The sequence below is a fragment of the Fistularia commersonii genome, chromosome 6 (assembly GCF_037954325.1).
Source record: "Fistularia commersonii isolate RoL2024-O1a breed Wild chromosome 6, RoL_Fcom_v1.0, whole genome shotgun sequence".
Lineage (NCBI taxonomy): Eukaryota > Metazoa > Chordata > Actinopteri > Syngnathiformes > Fistulariidae > Fistularia > Fistularia commersonii.
In genome coordinates, this window is record NC_141289.1 from 16450936 (window position 1) to 16465191 (window position 14256).

The 14256-nt window shown below is 38.5% G+C and overlaps 1 protein-coding gene across 5 annotated transcripts in view; it reads left to right on the top strand.

Moving 5' to 3' along the window:
* Nucleotides 1–14256, top strand: part of LOC147233521 (nck-associated protein 5-like) — a 159249-nt gene that overhangs the window by 80650 nt on the left and 64343 nt on the right. For all 5 annotated transcript variants that reach the window (XM_086148425.1, XM_086148431.1, XM_086148428.1 and 2 more), the window contains one exon: nucleotides 12465–12598. In XM_086148425.1, the coding sequence (XP_086004551.1) occupies nucleotides 12465–12598 (134 nt within the window). The remainder of the gene's footprint in view (nucleotides 1–12464; nucleotides 12599–14256) is intronic.

Consider the following 14256-nt stretch of genomic DNA (forward strand, 5'->3'; position numbering starts at 1 on the left):
TCCATCTGACCCTTCCATACCGTCATCCGTGTTTGTGAAACGGTATTCATTTTCACAGTGGGGCAATATAGAGGAGTGGAATGCATGATGAGCCCTATTTATCACTGCATAGCTGTAACAGTCATGAGAGTGGTACTGTCCTTCATCCTCCGTGTTTATTATTATTATTATCATTATTATTAGTATTATAATTTATAACGGTTTTGTTGTTGTTAATGTACTCCATTGGCCTAGACGGGATAAACCATACATTTTAAGCCTGTTTAAACTCTGGTTTAGCGCTGACAGAAAAAGCGCAGTCCATTTCATTTAATGTTCATGCTGACTTGTTCTAGATAAACAGAGTTGAAGGTTAAATCACCGATAGATAAGTAACCCGCGAGGCAATTTCGTCGACTTTAATCCCACGTCATCAGAACCCCATGGACCCATCAATGTCGAGGTCAGTGGTTGACAGTGAGTCATTTAGCGCTTTATTATTCCGTTTGATCCTCACTGGGTTCAAAAAAGAGCAGGTGTATTTGACAAAGAGCTCACATGTCAGGAATAACAGAAGTAGCCTGTAATTTGTGGACTTTATTCGCCAAGATTCACTGTAGCGTGGCTTTTTTATTATGTCACTGAACGGAAGAGAATCTCCGCATAATTTTATAGAAATATGAAGTCACCAAGTAACAACTTTTATAAAAAAAGTACTCAAAATGTCTTTACAAAACTAATATACATTTCGTCAATATTGACAATTTTAATGCAAAGAAGATGATTTAGAAAAGAAAAGGAATGAGGATGGTTCAATTACAAAGTCTGGTTACTTGAGTCGATCAGAAGTGAGATATTAGTAACGCTGCCCCTAAAAATTCCTTTATTCAGTGTTTCTTCACTTTGCTAAATGGGGCAGACCTTATCCTGAAAGTTTTGAATTTTCATCTCCATTTCCAGCGCTTCCAATTTTTTTTCTCAACTAAGCCAGACACATGCAATCACTGATAGACATTATGACACAGCCTGATTATCAAATCGTTAACTTGGCTGCATTTTTGATATGCTTCTAAGAATATAAATCCTGAAATCCTTATCACAACAGCAGAAGTCAAGAAAAAAAAAACTTGCTAAAAAGTGACACAAGCTGACTATAATCATGATGGCATTCTGAAGCTACGCTTCCATCCCAGAGGAAGTGACATACAATTACAGTAAAGAAACACAATTCCAAAAGGACAAGTCCCCTTTGAGCTTTAATTAGTCTCCCCATCAGATTTTAATCAATATAATAGAAAGACTCATTAAACAAAGAAAAATCATCCAACCGTGGCGGAGGTTTGTTGATGCGGAAATATCCTTACATCAATGAAGTGTGGATCACATGGGAATGTTAATGTGGTTTGTCAACAAAAGTGATTCCATTTTAGATAGATGCTGCTATGTTTCATTGCCTCTAATCTCAGTCCACCCTGATTTATAGAATATATAACCACGGCAATATGTTCTGTGCAAAACCAGATTTGTCATCCTGAAATGTCTGAGCTGAACCTGAAGTTCCCTCTGTTCTGTAACCTGCTAATCCTGCTCCATGACACAGGCCCCAAAACTGCGACGCGACAGTGTTTGCGCGATTCTAAAAGAAGGGACTCGATCAAGTTTGTTTTGACATTCGGGAGGCGAAAAAGTTATTTTTCCTGTCACAAAAGTAACATTCTTCCCAGTATGGCCAAATGTTGAGGTCTGTCAGTGTCTATCTTTGGTACCTACAGTATGTGTACATAATGTTTATGCGTCCGTACCTTATGGCAGTGTGTCTGCACGTCACTGACCGTAACACTAGCCTTTACGCAGTCTGACCTGGAGAAATAAATCATTTGCCACGCTTGAAGACTTCACTGACGGAGACTCTAGGACTCATGCAAGTGGCTGGCATGCTAATTATTTCTTAAGAAGGCCGTATGAATCGTTGTGTCTGCGCATGCATAGACTTGAGAGAGAGGGATGAGTTATCTGTGCCAGACAGGAGGAGGATGAAGGGGGGATGGAGGAAGAAAGAGAGGAGGGGGATACTACTAAGCTCCATTTGAAATTGGGATTATCCCCGTTGGAGTCCCCTCACTCTCTCTCTCTCGCTCTGGCATTCCTCGGAGGCTTCGGAGCTCAGGCACGGTTCCTCAATAGAAATGAAAAATAGACTGCTGCACGAAGGAGATAATTGTTAAAGTGCTGTCGGTGTGAATTGGGAAGTGCTCACCGGACTGCGCCCCTGGAAGACCCCGATGGTCCGACGCTCGCATCTATGCCCATTCCCCAACTACCAAACGCGTCTGGCAAAGGACTAACCTACAGAGACAGATTAAAAGCGGAATAGACTTTTTGAAGTGCCTTTGTATCAGATGCTTCTTCTTGCTCTTCCCTTCCCTACATCCATTAGTGTCCTCTGTGAAACATGATCAGAGAAGCACAAAGCGTCAGTGCCACCCTTTGCAGTCTCGTGCTGGTTGCCGCCGCTGAGTATCACCACAGGGGCGTGCTATATTATACCAGGAGCAATGCATTGTCTCGGTAAAGAATGTGAAAGGAATCTTTATGATTCTGCGAGGCGCTGCAACACACTGCTGCAATTGTAAGCCCTGGGCTTTACTTGCACTGCGAGTGTAAATAGCCTTCAGTGTAAACGAAACAGCATTAACAGGAGAGTTTACTGTCGAGTGTGTGTTTTAATTAAGTCTCCTGTTGTAAAACACGAGGACTACTGGCAGGGGAAGATTACGGCACTTTTTTCGTGCTGGAGATTCACATGAAACCTTTTGAGAAAAAATAAAAAAGCCGCACAATCACCTGCATTAATTCCCTATCTTATCCGCAAATATGACCACACAAGAAGCATTTGTTACATGCACACTATCCTGGACCGCCGCTAAATTCTTAAACCCAATATTGTGGCTCGGACATGGTATTTTTTGGCCGCAATCTAAAAAGAAATACAGTGGAATTCCCAGTAGGTGTTCAATGGAGCACAGGTCATGGTTTATTCTGTGAGCGCCTCAGTCTCATTTCCCAACAAGCCTGCCCTGTCTGTCTCGAGTCAAACCGCTCATTCACAGCCCCGTCGCTGCTGTAGGTTTCCTTTGGAATTCTGCACACCCCAAACCCTGGGGCGTGGTGCCGGGCAGGGCTGCTCCCTGTCTCACACTCTGTTTGATGCCACTCAGAAGCGCAATCTAACACTGTCAGGGGCAGGATGGCGGGTTTCCTGTCGGGCAGAAAATAAACAAAACACAAGTCTGCATGTGGACTTGTAAAAATGGCATTGCCTGGACTTCTGTTGGGGGGGAGGTTGGGCGCTCAATTAGAAGGGCATTTAAAATTGATTGTAAACACTGGAAACGGCTGTGTAAACAACACGCGAGACTAAATGTTCTTGCCTTCAGAGATTTTGGAAATATTTTTCTTTGTTTTCTTTGGTTTTTGTGAGAACATAGTGATACTGGAGCTTTAAGAGATAGGAGCCTCCACCCTACTGCAGTTTTGCAAATTGCTCACCTGGGTGTTTGGGTGACATCATTGCTGGATTTATTCCAGTAACATATTTGAACATTAACAGAGTTTCCACCGGGCCATAGTTATCGGCTCGATTCAAATCTACTATAAAAGTTATCGGTTATCTGCGGTATATCTCATGTGGAAAATAAAATTAAGATAAGAAAGGAGCTGCTGCATATAAAGTAAGAAGCGTTGGCACGTGCTTTAAAGGTAAACGATGCCCTTAAGCTGAGATAGGAATCAGCTATTAATGACCATGAAAACAATTTCATTATGTATTTCAGTCGACGGGATTGCATAGTTTGTAACACAGCATTGAGGAAAAAATATGGACTTTTACTCTAAAGTCTCTATTCCCTTCTGGGAATTCTGCAGTGCTGAGATTGTTTCCCTTTTAACAGAAATCCCTGCATTTTTTTTTTTTTTTTTTTTTTTTTGGTTTGTTTAATTGGTCAGCGTAATCTGCAAAAACATTGGCTTTTTAATACAGCCGGGACTGATTGAAATGTTAGAATGTCTTTATCAGTCTAATAGTCATATATCTGTCTAGTAAGACGCGTAAAAACCAAACTGCGACAGAGAGGCACTGTGTTCGTAGCTTTTCATGGGTTGCATTTTTTTTTATTTAGCTTAACATAATTTCCTACCGCTTCATCTGAAATATTAAGAACGGTTTGTTCGAACATCAATCTGAAGGTCCGTCATCCTGAAATATATGACTAAAAAATGTTAAGTTGCCCGACGCACGACAGTTTTAAAAATCCAAGTACCGCGCTTATTCTTAAAGCTTTAGAATAGTTTCCTACTGATTATATTTCTTTTTATCATCGTAGAGAGGGGTTTGCAAGCGCTAGCAGCAATTATATCATCATGACACTTAATTTGACCACAGCATAGACTTGCAATTTCAAATTTATTGTGATGTGGGTTTTATAGCTGCACATCATGCACACATCGTTAAAATGTCATCAAATCTTCATCTATAGTTGTAGCTTAAAATGCATTTTTAAACAGATCACCCTGACCAACACCATCCTTAAACCTTCCATTTATAAATAATAAAGGTTGATACTTGATGTCCACCTGTAAAATAAAACCTCTTTTCCCCTGTTGTGACGTAGATCCGTGTTTCCAGCTCATAATGCCGACACAGAAACGCTTGATATTCCATTTTACATCTGGTTATTTCTTCAATCTTCAAACACACCTTGGCCTCTTCCTTACTTTTAAATCTCACACACCCAAAAGTAAGACACAACATAATATACGCTCGTAAATCATCGTCACATATAAAGACACGTCTAGACCTCCCAGCGGAAAAAGAGTTGAAAGTAAAGCCTCTCCCTTGTCTAACATACTGCTCCCAGACATAACTGAGATCAATTTAACATCAATGAGGTTTGGACCGTTATCTTGTACATTCTTCTTAAATTCAGCTCCAGGGGAATAGACTTCCGCTTGTCTCTCCCTGATACTAAGCCATGATCTAAATGTTCTCTTTTTTTTTTCCCCTCCACTACAACCTCCTGATCTTCAATACAGTTGTATTTTCATATTTCATATGTTATATTGCAGAAAGTTTGCAACTAAATCCTGACCGGTTACATCTGTAATACCGAACCCATTTCTAAAAGGATTAAATGCCATTTTTTTTTTAAATGTACGTCATGTTTTCAGAAGGATGATTTAAAGGAGGTGAACAGGTAAATTATAAAAATCTCAATATGTCATGAACCGTTTCTCTAAAAAATACATGACGAATGAATATTAAAAAAAGAATTGATGAAATTACACTCTAAAAATAATGTTGAGTTAAAAGAGAAAATTTTGTCACTGTTGGAAAATTTGCCACTAGAATTATTGGAAAATTGATTGGTAGGATGTATGGGAAGAGGTTCAATGTTTACAAGGCTAATGGTGGCTATTCCTGTTATTAAATCAATCTTTTAAATTTTGCCAATTTTTTTTTTTTTTTTTTGCTATCGTTTTTTGGATTTTTATAGAAATAAGAAAAGAAAAGATCGTTTCAACAATGTCACTAGATGTTTTTTCATCAAAAAATCATTGGGTTTTCACATTTTGAAGCAAAAAATACATTGCAAAGTTACATTTTCATTTTTTTCCTGGCCCATTTTTATATGAAACCCACTGTATAAAACCCCCAGATGACTGTGAGGAAAAAGCGCGCACTAACAAAAAGATTTGATTTCAGGCAGGGGGCCACAAAATATTGTTCCAAGGGCCGTAATTGGCCCGGGGGCCGCGAGTCTTAGACCCTTGTTCTATGTGATTTTCCGTCTCTTGGCAGATGTCATGATAGATATTTCTGTAATGCCCCTGCCTTGGATCAGGGTATCTCACTTTAGGTAAAAAGAGGTTCAGCCAAACCCTTCAGTGAAACAACCTTTAATAGGTAGAGTTGTCTACTCTCAGTAAAAAGTGAAACGTCTTTTGGGGTTCAAGAAGACGGGAACAATACTTGGCTTCTCACGGAGCTCCAGCGCAGAGTGGTTTTGACAGCTGCTCTTCGGATGTATGACAGCGTGGTGGTTTTGGGGAACAGAGGGGGACTCAGGTGCTGTCTCTGCAGATTGGGCTTATCAGCCACGGACAGGGGCCACGGCCGGGCTGAGGTCTCCCCAGCACTCGGCACATTCACGGGGTGACGAGCGGTGACAGCCGGGCTCAAATCGCATCTCGGCGGTCCCTTTCAGCCGCTCTCCAGAGTGTATTTGTGTGTGACCGAATGACTCGGCGTGCGTGGGTGGGGTAAAAGGGGGCTCCCCTGGCAATGATAAATGGGCCACTCATATAATTTAGCATATTCCTGGGGTGTGTGTATTATTTGCTATAATGCCAGTGGCGATTTCAGAGAGAAGTGGTCCACTCTAATGTAGTGGCTCTCTATGATAATTGAATTGATGGAGCCCAAGGGGATAGAGGACAGATTTTTAGTGAATAACAAATTCTTTTGACTCAATCTTATTCTTATAACAACTCATCCGAAAAAGCATATGTTCAAGGGTTTTTTGTTTTTTTTCCTCATAAATTACATGTTTTAAGCGCCCACATAATATTTAAATAAGTATATCAAAAGAAACCTCAGCTAAAGACATCAAAATTTCATCTGTCAGTTATTGAATTTTTGTTTTTTTCAAGAAAAGCACTCACTCGTCAAATACAAAGCTGAGGCAATGCTATTGCAACCTTTTCAAGCACAAAAAAACTATTGCTTCTGTTTTTGTAATTCTCATTATTTTTGGGCATGCTTAAAAGTCAGGCTAACACTAGCTGTGTCCCAACCTTAGTTCTATTTCTTCAACAACAACTTTACCCCTCAGCTAGATGACCAAAGATGGACCCAGTAGTTTTGACCTCTGGTCGTACCAAGAGGGTTGGAGCACCAAGTGCAGGTTGTGGAGCTCCTTCATTGATTACCATGATTCATCCTCCAATTCCTGTCATACTAGAACTGAAATTTGCATAGATGTTTGCAGTTGGCTGACTTTTCCTTTTTTCACTTCCCAAACTGCATAAAACAACTTTTGTACTTGTTGGTATCAGCCTGATAACTGAAAACGGGAATTTTTTTTTTGCAATAGCTTGGATGGCGCAGTGGGGTAGGCCTTCTAAGTTTCAGGTTAGCATATGTAGAATAAAAAACAATTTCTCCGCCAAAGACTCTCTTGTAGTGGACGAGCTCAGTGTGGTTAAGAGACGGTAGTTGATCGGTGCTGCAGCCCAAATCAATATAACAACATAAATAAATGTAGCCTTTACAAACCCCAGCTGTCTATTTGACTGTTTCATCAGTTAGACCAGGGATGAAGATGGGACTTAGGTGAGGGGGAGCGCAGGCTAAGTATCTCAAAGTGTGAATGACTAGGATTATAGGTAGGAGAGATTAACTGCAGATTAAGATGAGGGGAATCTACAAGGTAACAGGTGTAGGTAGATGGGCAGAGACAGACAGACAAGCAGGTAGTTAGATTCATTGATTGATTGATTGATCGGATTTTTGAATCGTAAATACCTTAAAGTACATCATGAATAACAATTGGCTATCAGACTTTTGAATTCCTCTCCTCTCTCCTCTCGCAGGGAATCTCAAAATCTTAAACCTTAAAAAAAAAAAAATCTCACCCACTTGCTGTAAATTGCAATAATTTATCCATATATATATTCATAACTGTCCAATATTTCATTTCATAACAGCTGCATGTGCAATATCTTTTCATACTCTTGTGCACTCCTTATCTTTCACCTGGTATTTAAGACCTTAAGACAAGTTATAGCCTTGACTTGTTACTTAGTTACTTCATAGTTTATTTGTATTTCTTATTCTCCCCCCCCCCCTTTTTTTTTTACTGTTTATACAATTTTCTACTATTATTTATGTTTTTTCTAGTAACTCTGGCACAACAACTTCCTTTGGGATAAATAAGGTTGTTCTTATTCTCATTCTTATTCTGAATTCCAGTTCTCTCGCTCACTAAAAAAATAAAAACCAATTTGAATTCAGCAATAAGTTACAAGAAGTGTTTTAGCCAGACACCAAGCTCCTCTTTATGTTACACCTCTATTTCAGATAAGTCTTGCTGCAAACACACACACACACCCAACCCGTTGGCATGTTTTATTTATGAATGAGAAACCTGCATGGTGTATTGTGTCCCTGATGTTAGTTTTAGCAGCGAGCCAGAGATCTGCTCCCGGCCCTTTGATTAAGCAAAGAGTTCCTTCAGAGGGGGTTTCTATGTAATGAAGAGATTATTGACCCCCCAAACTGTACCCAGAACCTTTACATGAACACATACACATCTGCACATTCTGTACTGAATCCAAAGCAATGCCTTTTATACACAAGCACTTAACCTGATAACATTGTGTTGCAGTATTTTTTTTTTTCTTTTACAGGAGACACATTGCAGGGACAACAAGGAGAGGCAGAGGTCTCTAATTAATTTAGAGTCCTCTGTGGATCTTTGCAGGCATCGGGGGGGGGGTTAGAGTCTTCTAGTAATTCGGCTAGGATGAATACTATTAGCATCTAATGTTGTCCAATTACAGAGGCAAGGTTCATCCTGGGCTCCACTGCAGCTAATATAATGTTAGATATATGATTTGTCTTGGAACATAAAAGGGAGACAGTCATGGCTTGAGTTTTTTTTTCTATTTGAGAACAACACATACACACACACATACACACATACAGACACGCACGCGCACACATTGGTTGAAAATCCATTTGAAAACATAAACCATTGAGTTCTTTTTTTTTATTGTTTTTTATCTTTTGCATCTATTAATTGCATCTCACTCTTCTGATCAATTCTTCCATAACCCCTGCTCAAAATGTAAATCAAAATAAAACTGTATTTATTCCAACACATGCTTTCTTTGGTTTTAAAATAATTGAGAAAATGCAAAGCCTTTTGAGATGTTTATTTTCAACCATGAAACAAGTAGTCATAGTAGTTATAGATATGGTACAATAATTGCAGTAATAATGTAGTTGTTGGGATAGACAAAAGCCAGGCTCCTATAAGGCTTTGCAATTATCATCTGGTTGTGTACTTGATTTTCTTTTTCTTGTTTGCTTAAAATATAGTATTTTTTTTGAAAATTGAAGTTCAAAAAGCTGAGAAATGAACCATTCCTCATTTGACGTATTTATTCTCAATACATAAAGTGTATTTGATGTATTGAGATCAATGTAACGATTCATATAATCACAATTCAGAGAACAATTTTTCTGCAAGGGATGAACATAGTATGATAAATTTAAACAAAAATTAAATGAATAATCATGAGCTTTCACCATGAATAGTCTCTAATCTGGAGGAGATGCATGTATTATCATTGAGACAATGTAACCATTTCCCATTTCCCATATCTGGGATATCCCGGTCGAATTTTATCCTGGATTTCTTGGTCCTGTGTTTTTTTTGTTTTTTTTATTTGGCCAGGAAATTGGTACAAAAACCTCCTTGAACCCGCTCTTAGATACACTCCATTTTATGTAGCTTTTTTCCAACCTCTGCATTATTTGATAAAGCTGTCTTTGTTACTGCAAGTTATATACCAGTAAAATGTTGCCCTCTACAGGAAAAAAGTGGTACTTCTCCTGACATGGATTATCTCTTCCGTCATTTAATGAAAGTACATTTTCCAGCAGAAAGTCCTAGATTTTTCGTTATTTCCACCTTTGACAAAGATCGAGCTGCCAGCAGGCATGTCGTAGCTGAGATACACTGAAAAAAATATGCTTTCAATCAGCAAATTCACCACCAAGGGAAACAAGAGCCATGAAGTTGTTGTAGACTGTAAACATCTTGAGTAAGAAGCAGTGATGTATTGCTCGGGATTTCTGGCCACATAAAGATGTTTGATTTAACAGCCTCCGGTCTTGTTAAATTGCTGAAATTATATATTGAACAAAAGCAATGGAGGGCTTTTACTGCAACTCAGACTATAAATCCTGTGTTGTTATTGAGGCTCCTGGCATGACTCTGTCAGCAAACACATAGTTTCTGGTGGTTTATGCTCGGGGCGTCAGTTGCGCCATGTGGGTAGCAGAATAAGGACTAAAGCTACTGGTCTTTTGTCGAAATCCGGGCCAACTTGCTGAACAATGCTGTGTATTTTACTGGATGTTGTTGTCCAATAAAAGACCCTTGAGCTTGTTTGCATTCAAATCCAATTCTACTAATAACAAGATTCTTAAACGCCTTGTTTGGATTATTAAAAGATTTCCACCCTCACGGCTTTAGGAAACACAGTGTTTCCTTTGTACTTACCATTATATTAGTACATTTATAAAGTAAACAGAATAAAAAGTTTTGTCTTCAAGATTTTTTTTTTTTTAAGAAAAATGTTGAAGAAGAGTCTGACCTCAGTTGGTTTAGTTCCACATGTATAAGTTCATCTCTTGGCAGGGGAATATTATACTTTATGATTCTGTACAGCTGGATTTACAGCTGCCATTATTCCTGACAGGGGAGTCTTTGTAAAAGAAGTGCTCCACAAAGTAGTCATGAATTTATAGCCACATTGAGGACCAGCACTGCTTTTAATAGCAACCTAGGCTTAATACTCTCTCCCACTGATGGACTGAGCCAGATAAAATCTGCTTTTGTGACAATTATCCTGCCAGGATATGTACAATAAAATATGGTTGTTTACTGGTTGTATTGAAAGCAGAACGGTTATAGTGGAAATAGAATTTGAAGAAATGTATGGTCATTTATTAGCTTTTTTTTTTTTTTTCTTTTTTAGAAGTTTTCCCTTACGATTTGATTTTATTCTACAGCTATATATCATAGTTTGACATTCTGAGTGGCCTAGAATACATCATCCCGAGCAGATATTGTCAAAATACTTTGAGACATATTGAGGCTGCTATCATTCTTTCAACCACAAGATGTCCCTATAATGCTGGTTTGTAAATAAAGTAAAATAATCCTCGATATCAGAGCTGCACTATTAATTTCAGGCCTAATAGAATTTTAAGGTGGATCATCTTGTGTCCATGCATCAGCAACTTTCTGCATTTTTGTGGCAACTTTTGAAATATTTCTTTAAAGGCATACACAAATATAACATCTCTAATTTTCCACTGTCTCACAGGATAACCCTCTCATTGCTGACTGCGTTCACAACAATTTATTACTTCACTTCCAAATTTTTGACTCAGCAGTTTCAGAGCAAGCAAATGAAAAAAAGTGCATTTGCCATTTATGTAAAAAAAAGGTTTCTACGAATTTCAGTGTCTCCAAAACACACACATTTTCTGCTTCTTCTTCTTCTCCTCCTGTCAGCTTTTCCCGTCAGGGGTCGCCAAAGCAAATCAGCCATCTCCATCTAACTCTATTTTCCGTATCCTCCTCACTACTTCCATACACACATACACACACACACCAATATTATTGTATTAAATAATACTTTTTAAATTCAGTCATAAAAATATAAAACTGGCTGACTGGTTTGATTAAATAAATGGCTACTATTGTCATTGTTGATCATTTGAAGAGACTCGGACCAGTCACGCCGGAATTAGAATTGTGTTCTTAGACCTGTGTTCAGAAGAAAAATAATGTAAAAAAATATAAAATAAAAAAATAAGCACACACAAACAAAAAAAAAAAAAAAAAAAAAAAAACGTAATAGACATGTAGCGAAATATGTGGGCTGGTTTTTGGTTAAAGAATAGCACAGAGAATAGTTAAGCATTTTTGAACGCTCCAAGGCTCTGACGGTCGATGTAGCCCATCTGATGAAATGACAGAGGGAAGTTTTACTCAATAAACAATAAGGCATAGATATATATGTTTGCAAGAGCAGAATTCAATGTTGTATATGCCACTTTCACAAGTAATATGTGTAGAACGGACAATATGTGTATATAAATATGTATATACTGCACTTCGGTTAGCACTTTGGCCTCAGGATGCGAAGGACCCTAGTTTGATTCCGACAAATCAAACCTTTCTGTGTGGAGTTTGCATGTTCTCCCCGTGTCCGCGTGGGATCCTCCGGGTTCTCCGGTTTCCTCCCACAGTCCAAAAACATGCTGCAGGTTAATTGGGAGAAAATTTGAAAAAATTGCCCCAGATGAGTGGGTGAATGATTGTTTGTCTGTCTATGTGGCCCTGCGATTAACTGGCGACCAGTCCAGGGTGATTGTCCAATGACAGCTGGGATAGGCTTCACCATCCCCCATATATATAAAATATAAATAATAAATATGTTAATGATCAGTATGTTTACTTAACCCTTTACACAAGAGGTCAAGGTCAGCTTCAGTACTGGAGCTGTTGGGACTTACACTGAAGGTTGTATAAAAGTGGCAGGGATGATGAGGGATGAGCTCTTTAGCTTCTTGGCTAAACTATCTTTCTATTTCTATTTCTGTTTTTTTTTTTTTTTTTCCACAGCGAGAAAAGCTGATCCATGAGCTCGAGGAAGAGCGACGTCTGAGACTGGAGAGCGAGAAGCGTCTCCGGGAAGTGACAGAGGAGTCTGAGCTTGGACGGGCGCAGATGGCCTCACTACAGCAACAATTCTCCAGGTGAATCAGCTTGAAGGTCATTAACAAAGATAGCCGATCAATTCCCAACCCTATACATACAACCATATAATTTAAAATATGCGCAGCGTTTTGGGCGAATATTGTCAAAACAATAAGAAAATAACTAAACCGAATAAAAATATCCACCTGTGATACGTGGATATGGGCACACTGTATTGAGGATAAATAACAGTTTGAGTGATATGATAAGTGAGTATTTGGTTGTATAGCTGTTAGACTTAGGTCATATTTCAACAGGAAAATATTAAAAAAATATAACCAAAAGTTAAAAATCATTGAGTGGACCCACAAACTAATGAGAAAGAGAAGCTATGTTATGAGAACTTATTTATGATTTGATCAGATTTTTATTTTAAGAGAAAAGACACGATTATATGGAAATAGGACGAATGATAAAGACGCATTCAAGGAAACTTCCGTCTATGACAACATTTGATTTTACAAGAAGTGCTCTTTCTCCCTGTCCCTCTGTCAGTCTTCCTCACTGTCTCTCCAAGACAAGAGTGAATTATGTCTCCTTCTGTTTTTTGATTATTTCATTGTCTTTTCTTAAATTCACTTGACCTTGTCAAAGGCAAAAAAACATATAAATTAGCCCAATACATTATGGTAACTATGAAAACTGTGAAGCACTGATACAATGCACTTGACATAACTTCACTAACCTCTATTTCTTGATTACGCTGTTCCCGCGGCGGCAGCGAATGTGTGAGTCGGTAGACAAATCAAGAGTTGGAGCTGAGTTTATGGCATAATTAGGCAGTGAGCAAAAAATGTCTAGAGGATTTTACATTTTACAGCTTATCTGCTCATTAAGTTGGTAGAGAAAACTGCACATTTTAATGATCCTAGTCTTCCCCTGCAGATTAGGGCAGAGTCACCTCCAGGGGAAGAGTAAAATATTTAAGAGCTATTCTAAAGATTTATCACATATTTGAAATGCTCCATCGATGGCACTGAACTGAGCTCACTTGTGCCCCTCACTTACGCTCCTTTTCCTCACAGCTGTTTTAATAAACACACCACTCTGAATCCCATCCATGCATTTTGTACTGTCAAGTACACCAGCAGTCCTTCACTGTGAGCTGGAGCGAGATTTAATCGCAGGGGTTAACTGCTTTGCTCAAGAGTCTTGTAAAACCAATTTCAAAGTCAAATAACTACATTTTTCAGTCAAGATATGCCCTACAAATATTTTCTAATGCCTAGCTTTTCCCTCCAGTCAAAGTTGTTTGAACACCATATATAGAGACATTTTTATTGATTTATTTTTCCAATTAATCTGCTTTTGTCCAAATCTGTTACCTTTCGACACATTAGAATTCACAAGAACATCACATAATTGAAGAATTCATCCGCTTTGTCAATATTGCTTTGCATTGAATCAGGGGGTTATTATCATCAAAAAATAAGAACACCCACCAATGGCGGTGAAAAAGTTAGAATTTCAAAAGTATTTCTTTATTGGAAGTGGAGCAAGAGCTCTCCTCATCATTTTTTGTCTCCTAATTGGTAAAAAGTAACCAGTTTATGCAGTCATGTCCTAATGTTCCGTTTTTGAAGTGTCTGCCCTTTATTAAAACGTTTGGACATAGTCATACCCAGATTCGTCATTTATAACAACCGTAATTTCTGGA